The sequence below is a fragment of the Rhinolophus sinicus genome, linkage group LG12 (genome assembly GCF_036562045.2).
Source record: "Rhinolophus sinicus isolate RSC01 linkage group LG12, ASM3656204v1, whole genome shotgun sequence".
NCBI classification, from domain to species: Eukaryota; Metazoa; Chordata; class Mammalia; order Chiroptera; family Rhinolophidae; genus Rhinolophus; species Rhinolophus sinicus.
The window spans coordinates 15,771,451-15,790,891 of NC_133761.1; the positions used below are offsets into that span (position 1 = coordinate 15,771,451).

The 19,441-nt window shown below is 42.1% G+C and overlaps 1 protein-coding gene across 5 annotated transcripts in view; it reads left to right on the top strand.

The window, feature by feature from the left end:
• SAMD12 (sterile alpha motif domain containing 12) overlaps positions 1 to 19,441 on the top strand; it is a 360,212-nt gene that overhangs the window by 21,230 nt on the left and 319,541 nt on the right. For all 5 annotated transcript variants that reach the window (XM_019714627.2, XM_074316667.1, XM_074316664.1 and 2 more), the window contains exon 2: positions 14,700 to 14,878. In XM_019714627.2, coding sequence (XP_019570186.2) covers positions 14,700 to 14,878 — 179 coding nt within the window. The remainder of the gene's footprint in view (positions 1 to 14,699; positions 14,879 to 19,441) is intronic.

Sequence of the window (19,441 nt, forward strand, 5' to 3'; positions counted from 1 at the left end):
GATGAAATGCCTGCTACTTTCTGGTCTATTTTAGTCTCCGCTGGCAGAGCCACCTCCTCTTGTGCCAGCTGCTTCCCAGATTCAGTTCTACCACCCACAGCGCAGGAATTCAGGATCTGCTCTGAGGTAGGCATGGCTATTGTGGATCGCTCCCCCAATTTTGGATGCCCTTCTCTTATCCGGTCTCTGTAGTGCTGAAGCCATGTTTTCCACGGGGGAGGACCCATCGATTCCAACATCTGTTCCTCTAAATTCTCATGGACACGACCGGAGCTTAGTCACCATTGTCTTTAGCGTGAATTAGCGTAACCATTGTGAGGAGACGCGTCAGCATCGATGGTCATCACATGCATGAACAGTCTTCACGTTGTAATAAGGGTTCTGTGATAGACAGCTGAGGCTTGGAAGGATCGAGAGAGACCCCTAACAGCACCTGGATGGAATGGGGAAGACTTCCCCTAGAAGCTGCACCTGAAAGGTTCCCCACTGGCCTTAGCATAACGAGCAAAAGCCTGCTGCAGCATGCAGGCTTCTGTGGGTCTGGAACCTGCCACCCTCTCCAGTTCTCTCCACCTCTCTGGTGCTAGATTTTAAGTTGGGGTTGTTCCTGCTCTGTGTATCTCACTCTGGGCTCCAGGCTGAAGGGGCAGCAGCCCCTGGGTATATTCTTTTCCTGGTTGTCACAGGTGCAGGAGAGACCAAACAAACTGCATGAGCATGTTTAACTCCTCTGCTCACATCTCGTCCACTCGCATCCATTGGTCAAGTGAACGTACATGGCCAAAGCCCAAGTCATTGTATAGGGAGGGACGCACACGATGTTCCAAGGGGAAGGGAGTGAATGTTTTTCAAACAGTAATTTGATCCACCCTAACATGTAAAGTGCTTAGAATAGTGTCCGTATGGGTCTGTCTAAACTATAAACAACAATGCACTTTAACAGTCTTCCTGTAGGGAAGGGAAAAAGGAGGGAGTAGTTGTTAAGTGAACAACACAGTTGGGGAAAGATTGTTATCTAGGGCAAGATGTGAGCATGTTAATAGACTTATGGGAGGAGCCAGTAGGCTGGCTGAAGATGGAACACAGGATAAAGCTTGAGAATTCAGCTGAAATTTGGAAACTAGAGTGGTACCATCTTCCTCATGGCTTTTGATGTCAGCCAAGGAGGCACACAGTTGGACTAATAGACTTTCTCTGATCTGAGCTTTGTCTACTTGACTTTGTTCCTCTTCTCCCTAATCTTAAAGAGAGATTTGCATTGCAGCAGTTGATGTTACGTGTTTTAATGGCTGTCAGATTGGGGACTGACTAGAAGCATCTTTAGAAATAATATATAACACCATACAATGAATTGCTAATCTTTCAGAGTGTATTCTTTAGAGCTGTTTTTGTTTCTGTATACCTGCCAAGATCTAGAACAGTGAGGACACGGCTGAACTGTTTTAGAAACATCGTCTGATTTGAAAAGCTAAGTAAGAATGTACGTCCTTTCTCAAATACGTCATCACGCTCTCTGCCTGCCATTTGCTTGTGGTTTTGTTTCTTTCACTCTCTTAGGCAATGTGCATGCATGTGATACAGATGTCCGCAGGAGGCGTGCCCGCCCACCAGTGCTCAGCTGCATGGCTGGGAGCAGAAGAGCCTGGGCTAGGGGTTGGCTTGCACCCACTGTCATTAATTAGCCCCTATTAGGGGCCTCGTATTTAAAGGGAGACAGGTAGTGATGCTGAAAATAAACTATAAGAACCTGACTTATCAGATGCCTAATTGTGTGGTGGCAACTTGATGAAGTGGTCATATGCTGCCCCGCGTCACGTAGGTAAATGCTTTGGGAGTTCAGATGAAGGAACCTAGGTCTGTGTTATCCGAGGGGAGAAGATTTTAATGAAACTTAAACTGACTCTTGAAGGATGCTCACAGATCAACAGGTGAATATTGTCATATGTGTTTATTCATCTATATTACTAAGACACGACATTGGCTACGTTTCTCCCGGCTTGAAACACTTCTTCACTTCCCAACTGTTTAGTGAAAAAAATTCCAGATTTCTTATCCTAATACTCCAATCCCCACACACTGGTTGTAATCTGCACCCAGACCATCTTCCTCTCACATCCATGCCTTTTTTTTCATGTACTTTAGAGTCCAAATTCCAAATGACTTGCTCGTCCTTGTAAATGCTCCATGGGTATACACCCGACCTCGTCTTCAAAACCTGTCTGAAATACCACGTGCCTTTGAAGTCTTGCCTGATTTTTTTCCCCCTTGGCTTGGAAGTAATTATTTCCTTTCTCAGGTTTTGGAGCTTCTCATCATTACTTTCTCTGTAGCTCCCATTTCCACTCTCTTACCCCCATAGCATCTGCAAATAATTATTGGCCTGCTTATTCGGGGCCAGTAGCATAGAAGTATTCAAACCTTTAGATTTCATAGACAAATAATTTTTTAAAAATGGGGACACTCACAATTTCTATAACTTTTATTTTGCTAGCCTTAAAACCCTTGTGCACAGATACGCACATACACTCACATCTCTTATCGAATTTGATTAAAGATAGGCAGTTAATACCAAAAAATGCAAGGGAGACAATATCAAAATAAAGAACAGGCCTTTAAATGGAAAACATTTGACGAATGGAAAACTCACCAGGCTCTCTGTGTTTTTCCTTTTGCTGAGGACCATGGAAATTTTCATCACACATCTCTCTCCTCCTGGGCAGGCATTTGGGAGCCACTATTTTAGTGGACTGAGCTTTGCCAGAGCTGATTTATCTCTGATTCTCAATTTATCTCTATTTTCCTCAGACATAATCTTGAGTCTCTAAAAGCTTATAACAAAAAAACATCAACAACGACAACAAAACGCTGAACACAGAAGCAACCAGGTTGGGGGATAGATTCTTCAAAGATCTGACAGTTGTCGAAAACAACTAAACAGGAAGGCACTTACCTTTAAAAAAGCATATCTGAAATGTACAGGAAAGTCAGAGCTAGACAGGTTACAAAGGCTGTTCATTCCCACAGAGCAAACATTTTTATAAAATCAGTGGTTATGGTATTATGTTTATTTTTTAATCCCTAAAATGTAGATATGACTATTCAGCGCACCAAAAACAAGTAAACAAATATAGAAAAAGAAAATTTCTGACATCAAATTCTTGTCTTCTCAGTCCTTTCTCAAGTAACATTTATTGGGAAGAAAGACACTGATTTTTGAAATTTGTGCTATCCAATAGAACTTTCTGTGAAGATGGAAACGTCCAATCATCTTCAGTGTCAATGTGGCAGCCACAGCCCTGTGTGGCTGTTGAGCAATTGAAATGTGGCTGGTGCAACTGAGGAACTAAACTTCCAATTGTATTGAAATATAATGAATTTAAATTAAAATAGCCGCATGCAGCTATTGGATCCTATACTGGACGGTGTGGCTTCAAAGGATTAAGCTAGGTGCATTGAGGAGAACTGACCTGCAATTTGTGATGCCAGCTTCATGGGATCTTATCCGTTTCCTTAGTTCATTCTGGAAATTTGAAAAGGAGCATTGTTTTTCTTACTAAGGAATCTTTAGCAAGATTCCTTATCAATGGCTCCGTTGACCTTTGAGCTACTTTCAGTCCATGCATTAAATGTGTCTGTTTCCTCCATCATTACAGCTCTTTTAGGTACTATGATCTTTGATTTCTATGTATGTAATACACACATACACACAAATACGTATACACATATATATCATATGTGCATTTGTGAAGATCAAGTGACAGAAGGTATGGGGCTTGTTAAATTCGAGTGTTCCTTTAGTCTGAGAGTTAATATGAATAGAGAGAGTGAACGATCAAAATTGCCATCTGTGATGACCTCCTTTGAGACACACACACACACACACACACACACACACACACACACGTGCGTGAAGGGACAATCCATCAAGTCAAACCAGAACCTATCAAGCCCTTTTCACATTTCTGTCACTTGACAGATACTTATGTTTCTGCCTGAAATATTCTTCCTTTTCCTTAGTTGACAGGATAACCCTTTCAAGAGAATTTTAAGCTTCTCTTTTTCTTCTCAGAAGCCTTTATCTGACCTTTGATCCCCCTCCGCCTTCCCTAACCACACTGACCAGTCACCTCTTTCTTTTTTTTTAATGGAAATTGCATGTGCACGCAGATGTGTACACCTAGGGTCAGGGTATTTGCTTTTGAAGAAATCAATATCAGCAAGATATTAACAACAGCAAAGGAAGAAATAGATGCAGCAATGGTTACCATTTCCTGAGCACTTACTAGGTGCCCGGCATTGACTAGGCACTTTAAATACATTTGCGTTGAACTCTTCTAAAGTTTTATTAAACAGTTATGATTATTCCAATGTTATAGGTCAGACAGTCCTGTCCAAAACTACGTAACTTGCCCAAGGCCACACAGCTAGTCAGCGGTAGAGCCAGATTTGTTAACTCCAAAGCCCATGGTTTTACTAACTAAACAGTAAGATGTGGAGAAAAAGAAATCTTATTCCTAGAGTAGCATGGTGTGGGGGGAACAACATAGAATGTGACGTGAAAGATTTCTTGTTTTCCTTTCCCCTTTGTCATTTTTCCTGTTGACTTAAACAAGTTGCTTAGATCTTTAAGTCTTTCCTCCTAATAGCTGATTCCCTCCTTCCAATATCTAATACCTTAGTGATAGAGGAAGAAAAGTCCTCCATGTATGTTAATTCTGTACTTCTTCCTCTTTTCCTAAAATACTGGGTTGGAATAGATAAAGACTGTTTAAACAATTAGTCACTTTTTTTTTTTTTTTCATTACTTTGGTTTGACAGAGAATGCAGTCAGTTGGAAGTATGTTATAAGGGTGCAAGTGTTTGCTTTTATCTTTATTCTTAACCTCATTCATCAATTCTCACCACGGTTGCACATATATTTGAAAACCTGTTCTTTATTCCTGTGGCTTTATTTTTTAAGTATTTGTGTATTTATTTATTTTACTGAATTTCACTTTAGCTTGCACTTCTCACTTAGGATTGCCACTTGCCACTTTTCCAGTGTGTACTATGTTTTTAAAAATTACATGGCTACTATTTTTAAAAACTGTTAAAATTAATGCCAACTGTTCTTCCATTGTGATGGAGGAGGGCAATAGGGTAAAAACAGAGGGTTGAACACGTGGTATTGGGGTCTTCTATATGTGTTATCTCACTTTATCAACACAATAACAACGTGAGGATTAATAATATAATATTAGTATTTCCATTTTACAGAAAAGAGGTGCTATAACTTGCCCATGCATAAATATATACAGCAAGAAAGTGGTTGAGCTTGAACTTCAATTGCTGTGTAGCTTTCTGTTGGGTGGGGGACAGAGATATGGATGAAAACAAATAATTCAAAAATCACTTGTTAACTTGTCTAAAAATAATTAAAGCTTATCTAGTATGTGCATTGTTTTTGTTACAGTTTTTGCTATTTTATATACAACAGAAAGCACATATCTTAAGTGTTCAGTTCGCTGAGTTTTGATACTTGATAGTATTGTGTAACCAAAGACAGATGTAAAATGTTTCCATTTCCAGGAAAGTTTCGTTTACCCTTTCTATTAATTCTGCTGTTGAGCCCATCCAGTGAGCTGTTAGTTTCAGTTATTTTCAGTTACTATATTTTTTAGTTCTAACATTTCCATTTGGTTCTTCTTTGTCTTCTGTTTTTTGGGGCGACTTTCTATTTCTTGGCTGAAGCTTTTCGTGTGTGTGTGTGTGTGTGTGTGTGTGTGTGTGTGTGTGTGTGGGGTATAATGGCTCATGAAGCATTTTTTATCAGGGCTGTTTTAAAATCTTTGTCAAATAATTCTGACCTCTGTCATCCTGATGTTGGCATTTATTATCTTTTTCTCGTTCAGTTTGAGATCCTCCTGGTTCTTGGTTATGAGTGATTGTTGGTTAAAACTTAGATATTTTCATTTTATGTTATGAGTCTCTGGATCTTACTTAAATCTTCGGTTTTAGCTGGTGTTCTTTAACATCATTCTGACCCAGTGGAGTTAGCAATCCAGGTTCCTTACTCTGCCTCAGTTTGCACCTGGGAAGTGGAGCCTCTTCGCTATCCCTGCGTGATGGAGCAAGTCCTAACTTCACCAGGCTTCTCCTGACACCTCCCCAGGACGGGCGGGCTGTCTTCTGTTGTCTGGTGGGGGTGGAGGTACAGCCTCCCCATATTATCTCAACTGACACTGCGGGGGTGAGAAGGTGGCCTCATTACCAGATGACAGACACAAGAGGTTCCTTACTCTGCCTGTGTGACACAACCCACTTGGGAGTTTCAGGGCACCTTACCCTGTTTCCCCGAAAATAAGACCTAGCCAACAATCAGCTCTAATGTGTCTTTTGGAGCAAAAATTAATATAAGACTGGTATTATATTATATTATATTATATTACATTTTATATTTTATATTATATTATATTATATTATATTATATTATATTATATTATATTATATTATATTATATTATACCGGGTCTTATATTAACTTGTGTTCCAAAAGATGCATTAGAGCTGATGGTCGGGCTAGGTCTTATTTTCAGGGAAACATGATATTACAACCCACCGAGAGTAGAAGTCTAGGCTCTCCACTCAGCTTCTGCTGAGTGGTCGAGTCACATTTTTTCTGTGATATTTGAGCAGAGCAGTTATGGTCTATTCTGTCTTGCTAGACTGCCCCTTTCATGCCCCTTTCCTTTGGCTAGAAAGAGCAGGCTTTTGTTGTCATATTTTTTGTCTGTGTCCTATGACATTTCTAGATTGTTGGCTTTTTCAGCTCCATGTATGGAATATATGAGGCAAAAAGAAAGCCCAAGGAACTCACCTCCTTATCATTCTTTGACTCCCAAGGTCCCTAAATGTCTGCTTTCTCTATCCCTTTCAAAGTCATCTTATTTTTGCCTTATATATAATGTCCAGGGTTTTTATTTTTCCTCAGTGGGATGCATTCAGAAAAGTATGTCTATTCCATCTTTGTGGAAGCATCCAAGAGACATTACTTTATCTTTAAAAATAAAGGACATAAGAAAAATCAGAGTAGATCACCTATAGTAAAGGAAAGTATTGTTTCATAAAATCTCTAATTCATATACATAGGTATAGATGTGTTTGGGCACCAGGTCACAATATGAAATCTGTTTCTTATAGTATCACAGTTAGAAATGTTTTGAAGTCACCTGTGTAGTGACTTCAATCTGACTTCTCTCTGTCAATCTGACACATCAATCTTTTTGTCTAAATCTTCATAGAACCTCTAAATATCACTGTCTTAGTGTTAAATTCATGAATGAAATGAGTTCATGTTTGTGTGCCTTAGCGATTGCCAAAGCTTTCCCACACTCTACTGATGTTGAAATATATAAGTTAAGCATTATTTTAATTTCTGCTGTATTTAGATTGTCTAATCCAGCTTTCATGGGTAGGAAGGGTGAATAGTTGATTTGGTGATGACACGTAAGTAACCTTTGGGGAATGAGATTCCCTTATAACCACTGTTTTACGAAGATGACATTATGTAGACACGCGAGCCAGAGTGAGGGAGCTTCATGTGGCTTGGAAGAGGCAGTGTCCTGACACAGATGCACATGGTCCAAACCTCTGGCTGGCCCAGCTCTAAAAGCCACACAATAGTTGTCAGGGCTGCCATCTGGCAAGCTTGTATGGATGACAGAGTGTGCTTTTTTGGGGGGTCCAACACTTAGTCTTCCATGTTATTTCTTCCCCTCTCTTCTCATTGGCATTTGAATCCAGAATAGAGTAAGTCAGCTGCATTAATTAAACTGATAGGTAGAGTGTTATGTGTATGTGTTATGTGTATCTATGAAAAAGGTATGAAACACAGGCTGTGTCATCTGTGAACTTTCTCTCTAGGTAGAAGCAAGGCGTATACATGAAATTGTAAGCAGTGCATCTCAATTCTAATAGCTAATGATGGGATTGGGCTATATTTGTTTCTAAGGTCATTCCTTCATTTAGTGACACCTATTGGGTGCCAAATATGTACAACTGTTTAGTGTTTGCGGGCACACAGATCATCTCTGCTCTGCAGAAGGCTGTCACATAAATCAGTTTCAGGACAGCGCTGTGGTTCTGTGACTTCACATAGTTTTGGCAAATTACACAATTAGGTTGGAAGCGACTTTTATTTGCTCTTTTGAAAAATAGCGATGTAAGTTACTCATAAGAGGGGAATGGCAGTGACTAGGATTGAATCAGGATCTTTGCATTGTACCTCTGCTCGTTCTGTAAACAGTGAGAACCTGCTGTAGGTGAGTTACTGGACTGGGAGCTTAGTTTGTAAAGCTCAGTAAGATGTAGTCACTTGCTTCAGGGGATTCCTAGTCACAGACGAGACAGACACGTTAATACATGTTTGTGACACGTTGTTCACACCCACACAGGACATATGTGTATCTTCTAATGGGTGCGAAGCCAGTTAAAGCCTCATAATGGAAATAAGAAAGTATTTACTACTTCCTGAAGGGTTTCCCATGAAAACAAGGGGAGGGCATACGATGTGCAAAGATGAGCTCTGTCAAAGCAGAAGCACAAAGCATCTTGGGAGCTGAGCAATTTCTACGTGATGGTGGAAACCCTTGGTGCAGGAGTCTGAGCAGCCTCCAGGCCAGTGGAAGTGTTTGCACAGTGGCTCTGTTCACAGCAAAGCTCAACCTAAAGGAAACTTCAACTTGAATGAGGCTCCATCCCTTACTTCACTGCAGAGAGAGTGAGGGGACGTGTGGGTGGCGATTGAAAGGACTGGGAAGCTGGGTGACTTCTTGGCAAACGAGAACCCCTTATTCTTGCAAATGAAAGCAGCAATGCCAGCACATATTTCTGTTCTTGCATCATATGGAGGCGACAGAAATGAGGCCTGGCTCTTCTGGATAACCTGTTACTGTGCCCCAAGTCACGTCAGGATGGGATCCCTCAGAGGTCAAGTCCAGGAAGGCCCAGGCTTGCTACTAGCAATTAAAGCGCCTCTTGGCTGGGGCTTGTTTTGGAGATAGTGTCCTTCCGGGGAAAAGTTCTAAAGTAATCTGGTACTGTTGAGCTACCATTCTACCATTCTTCTTCTTCTTTTTTTTTGGAGAAAAAAACACAAAGCATGTTCTAACTGAAAATCACAATGCTATTATCGATTAAACTCTCAAACCCTTGAATAAAGAAAGTATTTTTGGAGCTTTTATTTCCACTTAGGGAGGCAGAAGGGGGCTGAAGTGAGAGTGGGGAGGTTTTTTGGGTTGTTTCAAATTTTAGTGTACAATACACATAACATGAAATGGTCGTTTTAACCGCTGTTAAGTGTCCGAGTCAGTGGCATTTAGTACATTGTTTGGCAACCATCACGAGTCTGCATCTCCAGAACTTTCTCATCTTTCCAACCTGAACGTCTGTACTAAGCAATAACGCCCCACCCCCTCTCCAGCCTTTGGTAACTGCTCTTCTACTTTCTCCTTCCATGAATGTGACTACTCTAAGTGCCTCATAAGTGGAATCGTCCAGTATTTGTCCTTTTGTGACTGGCTTATTTCACTTGGCATAATGTCTTCAAGGTTCATCCCTGTGGTGCCAGAACTTCACTCCTTTATAAAACTGAACAATATTCCATGATATGTATGCACCACATTGCATTCATCCACCAATGGAGATTTGGGTTATTTCCCCATTTTGGCCGTTGTGAATAACGCTGCCGTGAACATGGACGTACACGTATCTCTTCGCGTCCCTAGTTTCAATGTTCTGGTTGAACGGCTGGACCGAATGGTCATCCTATGTTTAAGTGTTTGAGGCATCACCGTCCAGATTTCCATGGCAGGACACCATTTTATATTCCCATCAGCAATACCCAGGGTTTGAATTTCTGAGGGAGTGCATTTTTGCACGTGAGAAGGAGATGGTACCTTCAAAATGGCATCTAAGGACAATGCTACAATGTGCATTTGCAGTGAAAAATGTCCCTGTTAAGTTTAAATGAGCAATATTTATGAGGGTTTTGATTTTCAACTCTTCACTTTGAAGTACTCAATGAGTGTAGCATTCACATTAGCGTGACAGTGGCAGCACTTCAGGTGAAAATGACCAGCAGCCTGCAATGTCAGTCCAATAAGTAGACATCCGTAAGGCACAAGTGTGGTTGGGAAGATCAGGAGACATGAGGAGGGTCTTGAAGCCGACCTGTGAGCAGCTGAGTCCATTCAACTGGGCAAACAACTTTAGTGGAAACAAGAAAGGGCCGGGACGTGGACAGAAAAGAGCGAATGGGGGCCCCTTTTACATGATGAGCAAAGAAATGGCAGTCAGAGCTTGGAAGAGGCCATTTGCAAATTGCTTGGTTTACAAATATTAGGGACATGAAATTTGAGGGAAAACACAACAAAGCCTGTCAGAAATGGTTTTAAATAAACAAACCTAAGCACCAAAACCTAAATCAACTACTGGGTTTTCAGGCGAGGAGGGAACAGCCACGGAGGATTAAAATATTTGTGTGAAGAAGAAGGCTACGTGTGTAGAAAGTCTAAAGACTCTATTCTACCTTGTGTTTATAGATACCTTACATTTTGAATGCTAGGTATGTTACTAGCAGAGAAAATTTCCTTTTGATTGAAGACATGATCATGGAGAGAGAGGGGATTGCTGGTTCATTCAGCAGTGGAACAAATGTTTCTTTTTTTTTTTTTTAATTTTATTGGGGAACAGTGCGTTTCTCTGGGCCCATCAACTCCAAGTCGTTGTCCTTCAGTCTAGTTGTGGAGGGCACAGCTCGCTGGCCCATGTGGGAATCGAACCGGCAACCCTGTTGTTCAGAGCTCACTCTCTAACCCACTGAGCCATCCAGCCACCCCAAACAAATATTTCTTTGATGCCTGTTCTGTGCCAGGTTCTGGACATGGAGGGTGGCGATCATGGAGGTGGATATGGGATAAAGCCTGCCTCGAGGAGCCTGCAGATGTGGTAGGCGACAGACAGGTCAGTTAGGCAGACATCCTCCATCCACTGAGGAGAAGTGGCACCAGGGTGCTGTGCAAGGAGGGAGCATGGCAGCGGGTGCTCGGCTCCGGTACCCAGTGACTCCTAGAAGACTTTCAGAAGAAGACGTCGGAACTGACACTTGGGCTGAGTAGGAGTTAGCCTCCCAAAGAAGGAAGTAGGATGCAGGTGGAGCAGAACCTCTTTCTACCAGGAAAGAGGAGGAAAGACGTATTAGAGTCTGAATTGGTGGAGAGGTGATGGGGAAGAAGGACAAGTGGTACGGGAAGCGACTGGCAGCTCAGTGGTTTTCCTAAACCACAGATCTTAAGGCAGGGAACATCTGGGGATCACGCTAGGGAGAAAGACAAAGGCTACACATTTTTCTTTTCCTCATTAACGTCTAAATCCGTCCCACGTGAATCCCCCAGCTCCCTACATGAGCACACCTTTTTTTAGTAATCACAATTTTAGTATATTTAATTGAGTATTCATTGTAAGTGGGCTATTCTTTGCAGTTGGGAAAGCTGATTGAGATTAACAGTAATTAGCCTCGTGCTCTCATCGGTTTTGTTCTCTCTACTGTGTCTCCCCGAAAATAAGACCTAACCAGAAAATAAGCCCTAGTGTGATTTTTCAGGATGACATCCCCTGACCATAAGCCCTAATGTGTCTTTTGGAGCAAAACTTCATATAACACCCGGTCTTATTTTCAGGGAAACACGGTATCCCTGCCTGAATTGGGCCTTGTGCTTAGTTCTCGGGTATCCATTTGGCCTCTGCCTTGTTGTGTAGCAGCCGTGTAGTTTGGGGAAGGTCAGCTGATTTAAAGGTAATCCTATCTCTGCTGTCCGGGTTTTAGTTCACTAGTTGGCATGCATTTCACATTGGTCTAGTGAGAAAAAAATGAAAGTTGGAAGAAAAAGGAACTATGGTCACCCAAGGTGTTTCTATTGCTACATTAGAACCAGAAGCTCGTAGCTTTAGGTGCCACGAGAGAACCCGGGCTTGGACAGCAGTGCTGTTGTGGGTAGGACAATGGAGAGATTAAAAATATATATATACGTCAGAGTCCTTGGTGACATTGTTGAACCCTAAACTTCTACCGTTACTGGGCTTCCTGTTCCAAAAGTTAATACATTTTCTTACTGTTTAATCCATTTGGGGTTTGTACATCTGAAACTTGAAATCATCTGTGTCCCAGACGGTATGTGATCTTTGTAACCTTCAGCAGACACCTGTATGACTTTGGTGTCTGTAAGTCTTTGAGCCTCATTTCCCTCATCTGTGAAATGAATATAATTACGTCTCACAGTTTTTCGTGAAGACTATTTGAGATCCAGCACAAAGCCTGAAGGAGGAACTGTGAACTAATATATATGTTGAGTGCCTACCATGCACCATGAAATGGGTTGGTCCTTGGTTTTAGGAAGCTTAGGGGCTAGAAGAGAAATTCACAGATAGTTTCCATATAAAATGGTATAAAGTCACCTGTGTGGACCTTTGTACCATCTGCTTGCAATTATTCAGTATTTGTGGAATGCTTACTGTTCCAGTCACGTGATCTAACATAGAGTGGGACCAGGGGTGGGGATGAGGAAGGGGAGTAAGAGAAGGCATGTCCGAAGAAGTGGTATTTAAGCCGAAACATGAAGGATGAGTGGGAATTAGGGGAAGAATGGGAAAGAACGTTTCAGGGAAAGAAACATGTACGAAGTCCAGGAGGTGTGAAAGAATTTGGTGTGTTCGAGGATGTGTGTGGTCAAAGTGGAAGTGAATGAAGGGTAACGTGGTGGGAGATGAAGTTGAAAAGGTGAAAGGAGGATGGCTAATGAAGGGCCTTGTTGAGCACATTAAAGATTTTTGAATACTCTAGATGCAAAATGAAGCCACTACAAAATGTCTCGTGATTTGATGTGCACATTTTTTAATGGGATTTTGGGGGTCAAGGGAGGGAGAGCGGTTGGGCTAGTTAACCATCTGGAAGAGATGTGGGTAGCTTAGACGAGGGTGATGGCAGTGGTGGTGGAGGGAAGTGGATACATTTGAGCAGCATTTTGCATGTAGATGATATGGATCTGGTGAGAGATGAAAGGCATGTGGTGAATCATGGAAAGAGTGATGTCAAGGGTGACTCTTGAGTTTCTGTGTGAGTAAGTGGATGAGACTGGACAAGGTGAATTTTTTTTTTTTTTTCATAGAAAAACCAGGGTTCAGTTTTGAACATGTTAAGATTGAGATATCGGTGACACACTGAAATTGGGATGTTGAGTAACCATTTTATTTATGTCTGAACTTCATAAGAGAGGACTTTGTAGGCTGGAGTTAAAAATGTAAGCGTCACTGGCAGGTTGATTGTATCAAAAGTGATGAGAGTAGATGGTACCTGTTAAGGAGAGAGTAGAGAGTGAGAAGAGGACGGACACATTAGCCCACTTTTTCTGGGGAGACTTCTCTCACCTCTCAGGTTTAGTAAAATATTTGTTCAGCAGCCTGGTCAAGTGAAAAGGAAACCCTGACCTGGATGAGGAGCAGAATAAAAGAACTTTTAGAATCACACAAATTGGTTGAAGAGGAAGAATGATGAGCAAAGGGAAAGCTGAAGATGTTGGGTAAAAGGAATTTATCAGTGAAGTGGAGTCCTGAGGGAGATGGGAGGGGATTTAAGGTTCTGGCTTTAAATCCCCTGGAGAGGCCAAAGGGAAGGGAGTAAAGATGGGAGTGTAACTGAATTCGAAGAATTGGGGTCACAAGGAGGTGAGATCATTTCCTAACAGAAACCTCAAAACACATGTGTTTTGCACGAACACACCCACAGCCCCCACCGCCCACCCCGGCTGGTCATGAGGGTCATCTAGGTAAAATGTGTGGTTCCCATAATGTTCGCTTCTACTTCGTTGACGATACCGGGTACATAGGAGGGGCTCAGTAAGTATTTGTTGAATGACTTAATTGTCTCCAGAAAATGGGCTTTAGATTTCATGTGTAGGGATATCTGTGTTAGAGGAGGTGGAGAGTAAGACGTGAAAAATGAGAAGCCACTCGCCTGAACTCCCTTGAGTCTTCCCGTCTGCCCTTTCCTTCTCTCCCATGTAGCAGGAATAACGCTGTTTTAAAATCGCTAGTTCTTTTGTCCTTCATCTACCTCTTCTCTTGGATTGTGAGTTCCTTGAAGTTAACATCTGTCATATATCCAGCATCTGTGTTTCTCGGATCTAACCTAGGGATGGCATGTCATAAGTGCTCAGTAAGTATCTGTTGAATGAATGCAAGAGGGTGAACTTGAGTGGATGCCCGAAGAATAGAGACGGTTCAGAAGGGGTGGGGCGGAGTGAGCACTTTCCCAGATGGAGGCAGAGATTGAAGCTAAACTGCAGGGCTTGCCATAATTGCATGCGTGGGAGGCAGTAGCAAAGTTGGCTGATTTGGCGTTCTTGTCTGTAGTGCAGGGATTTGTAACTTGCTCGAGGTCAAACAACTTGGAACCGATGGTTTCTGGATGTGCACTTAGGTCTTTCTGACCACGGAGCTCAGGGTTTCCCATGCTCCTTCCTCGCCTGATCCTTCCCCATAGTTAGCACACCGCCTCTCACTTCACAGGTGCCCTGTGGCTTCCCACATAGGCCAGGTGCGATACTGCCTGCCATGGACACCTTTATGTGGTTTGTTTTCTGAGTTCTGTCTCTCCCTCTCTCCTAGCTCTCCACTGCGGTTTCAGTCCCCGGGGTATTGAGCACCCTGCCCATGCTGAAGGCATTAAATTGCAAATCGAAGGTGAAGGTGTCGAATCTCAATCCATTAAAAACAAAAGCTTCCAGAAGGTGCTTGACCAGAAAGGAACCCCCAAGCGACTGCAGGCAGAAGCAGAGACCACTAAGGTAGGTAAATAGTCCAATGCATGAAGGAGATTCTGAAGAGGCAGCTTTGAAATTTTGTGGTAGAAGAACTGGTGGTGCTTTCGCCAATTCCCATTGTCTCTTCAGTTTAACAAATACTGCGTCTTGAGTTTTGATATTAGTAATAAGTGAACATGTTTACTGCATCCCCTTTGGGGTGAAATCGAAACACATTTATGGTCAGTCTCATAGTATGAGGTTCTGAGTACAGTGTAGAATGAACTATAGAGAAGAGCGCCTTGGACTTCAAGCTGAAAGATTTGTTTGCCAGGCTCAGATGCATCATTTGATGATGTTGAGCAAGTCATGTGACTTTCCAGGCCTTAGAGTCTCCATCAATAGAGTGGGTATTATAAAAGCTACCTCCCCCATTGGGTTGAGCACATGAAATAATACGGTGCGTGTAGAAGTATGTTGTACAAGGTCCAGTTGGTTGCATGAGTGTTGCAGGGCTTTGGCTGACAAACACTGTTAATAAATGATAATAGCTGATGTTTTATTAAATATATCCCTATATGCTAGGTCCTGTGTGAAGGACTCTTGATGTCCTTATCGTGTCTCTGTAACGATTCTGTGAGCTAGACAATAGTAAACAGGACCCTAACTAATGAAAGATATCATCCGTCCATTTTGTTGGATACTGTGTTCTGTTTTAGCCTTTCTTCTGGATGTAGGTACAAAACACACATTGGTGGCCTGGGAGATGGAGGCTACATGGCTCCTTAGAAGGACAACCTCTTTGAAAGGTTTTCCACAGTGAAATGGCACTCAGCGGGTTTTTGTCTGAAATCCGTGAAGACGATCGTGCTGGGGACACATTGTTGACAGTGGTCGATTTGTTTGGCCCTTAGGGGTGGAGAGAACCAGTCTTCAGATGCTATGTGGTTTCTCCCTTGTGCATTCCCTGCAAAGGAATTTCCTTTCAAATGTTTGAGGGAATGAGTATGTGCATGCCTTGGAAAGCAAATGTCTCAGTCACCCAGGAAAAATTAAGTATAGGCACACCTTGGAGATATTCCGGGTTTGGTTCCAGACCGCTGCAGTGAAGTGAGTCATAACCTTTTTGCTAGTGGAGGATCTTGCCATCAGTTTGTGTTGGGGAAAAAATAAAAGCAACATCTGCGAAGCACGATGGAACGAGGTGTGTTTGCAGACACTTGGCTGTCATACAGTAACCACCACCCTCCCCCTAAAAAACATCTTCCAAAATCAAATGTGAATTGTTTTTTTTGGTTTTATCTGCAGTTTTGAATAACTACCGTTGTTACTTCTCTTTAGTGTGGATAAGTAAAAACTGATGACATTAAGTGTGTGTGAGTGTGTGTGTGTGTGTGTGTGTGTGTAGTGTGGAGGGAGAATGACAGCAAGGAAACCGCTGTAGATATTTTGCACTAGACATTTTGGCTGCGATAAATTGCACATCGGAAATTGGTTGACGATCATTGAAGTTTGGTTTGTGAGTAGAGCTGGAAATAAGTGAGCCCTATTTTGACATCTAAACCTCCTCAATCTCTGATGCCACCCAGCCATCTTGAATGAATGAGGGGGGAAAAAAATGTCTTAATGGTCTTCTTTAACTAGGAAGCTGGAGAATGAGTAGGATCTTTTCAAAAGGATACTTAACATACTAAAAATTAGACTGGAGAAAAATAAAACAAATTATTGATACCTGATTTTAATTCTAATTTAATGAAACATTTCCAGATTGCCTCTTTTATTTGCAAAAACAGATTGGTAATATATAAAGCCTGACTCATTGGGAAAATGTGAAATTGTAGAAAATTCTGAATTTTTCTGGCAGTAGCAGTTGCTTTTGCCTCTCGGTCATTTTCTATTTGCTTTGCTGAAAACCCACTTTCCAGAGAACGTAGTCATCTATAATGAGCGTTTCCTCAGAATAGACCACATTCATTTGAATTCATTCAGGTCATCTATAGTGAACTCCCACACCCCACCACCACCACAACAACAAGTAGGGTTGGAAGAGGGTTCTGAGTGTTTTCACATTGATATCATATTTAGGAGTGAACAGACTAGAAACTTTACTAAAGCTTAGACAAAGTATTCATATTTTCATGGAGGACGAGCTGACAGCAGTGGTTGCTGGGGGGACAGAATTAAAAGTAAGTACCTGGTGTGATTCCTGCAGATTTGCGGTGTCCCATCCCTCGAAGTTTCTGTGCCACAGGCAACATGAACTAGTTTTATGCATGAACAAACACATTTCAGTGTTCATTTCTGTTGTCTGTAGAGGGTTATAGGGGTTGTATGTCATCTTCTTTGTCTTGGGTAAATAATTGAATCTCTGGGAACTTGACCTACTCTGAACTTACCTGCAAAAACAAACAAACAAACAAACAAAACTCTGGCTAGAAATGCATGCATTTACTCAGTGATGTAAATTGGTACAGCTTTCCTGGAAGATAGTCTGCTAATAGTTATCAAAATTTTAAATGTGTGTAATTTATGAACCACTCATTTTCTCTTTAGGAACTTGTCCTGAGGAAATAGTCATCTAGATGTGTAAAGATGGCTGCAGGAGAACAGTCACTCTAGCACTGCTGATAATACGAAAACATTGCAAACGGCCTAACTGTCCATTCATAGGCCACTGGTTAGAGAAACAGTGTGTATTCGTGCAGTGGAATAGAATTTTCCCTTTCTAAGGGAGACCTATGTTTATCTTAGGCTGTTCAGGCTGCTGTAACAAAACATAGGCTAAATAGCTTATAAACAAGAGAAACCCATGTCGTACAGTTCTGGAGCCTGGAAAGTTCAAGATCAAGGTGTAACCTGTTTTGCTGTCTGATGATGGCCTGCTTCCTGGTTCTTAGATGTCCAGGCCGTGTATCCGTGTATCCTCGCATGGAGGAAAGGGATGAGGGAGCTCTCTGGGGTGTCTTTTGTAAGGGCACTAATCCCATCATGAGGGCTCCACGCTCATGACCTAAACACCTACCGCAGGCCCCACCTCCTAATACCACCACATTGGGGGATAGGTTTCAACATAGGAATTTTAGGGGACACAGACATTCAGTCTATAGCAGTATTTATGTGGGAAAATGAGTGTGATAATATTTTAAAGTGGGGAGGAGAGGGGAAGGGCAGATTTCTGCCCCATATATAGCATGTTCCCATATATGTAAGAAACCCTTTCTCTGTATAAGGGCCTCACCGAGTCTGGAGGAGTTTACTCCACGATTTGAGCAGTGGCTTCTATTTGGAGTTGAAATTATGAAGCAAACTTTCTGTTTCTCCACTTCTGTTTGAAGTTTTGTTCTGTTTTGTTTTGTATGTACATTCTTTTAAGCATATTTATTTTAAAGGTTTTTTCAGAGTGCCCAATGAACTTTGGTAGCTCAATTGTGACTTTTCCTGTTTATTGAATCATATTCTGCCTTTTGGGGTGCTGTATTTCATTGCTTCTAATTCTTGCTGGTAAGTGACTTGCCAGGGGACAGAGTTCCCCTGGGGACTGTGTGTGCTTGTGGAGACCATCTGATGAGGTGCTTTTCTAGTATATGTGCTGCGGAAGTGAGCACTGATGAGGTGCTTTGTTGTGTTTGTCTCTTCCTAAACCTTTTGGGATGTGACACATTTGACCAGGCGTTACATTACTTTTAAGTTTGATGTTCTGTCTCTTGCTACTGACTGACTATGCAAATCAAGCATAGTCAGTCACCCCCCGACCCCCTCTTTGCAGTTTCCCGCCCACTGGATTCACACAGGGAGCCTGGCTCCAGCTTCCTATCACGCCTGTGGGCTTTGGAACCTTGAGTCAGCCATGTTGGCTTTGGAACCAAGCCCTCAGCAGGTCACCTCTTCCTCATCTGCCACAGGCACACTAAGCTCCTGCCTTCTCATTGCTGTGGTTTTCGGACACCTAGAGATTTTTCTTCCTTGATTTTAAGCTTGGAATCTAAAAATGTATTTCCTAGTATCTTTTTCTAGAGCCTGAGGGTGGAATTGTAGCATGAGCTTAATCTATCATCTTGATCCTGAAATTCGTATTGCTTTTATTATTTGAAAAATCTATCCATCCATCCATCCATCCATCCATCCATCCATCCATCCATCTGTCCGTCTGTCTATCCGTCCAACCATCCATGAACCCACCCATCCATTCTTGGGAAAAAATCATCCTTTTTGTTTTTCTCTTAGAATGTGATTTTGGGACTGTTGGCCCCAGTTCCTCAAAAAACTAGAACCCTAATTCCAGAAGTAGGTTGTTGGTGCCACAAGTTGCCTCCAGCTCTTAGAGACCAAAGGCAAAGCGATGGAGAACCAAGCTCACTTTTAAGCCTTATTACTGGGCAGCATTCAGTCTAGCTGGGGAAAAAAAATCCATTTGAAATGTGGATCTGCAATAGATATGTACCAATGTAAGTCCTAAGTGCCTGTGAGCACTTGGGAATCCAGAGAGAGAGCGTGCCGTACAACAAGTTCAAGATGCAAAAAGTAGGGTAACTTAGCTTTACAAGAGGGGACGAGACAAGAGCACTAGTAAGTACAGAATTTTCATCTCATGGAGGGTGCAGGGGTTAT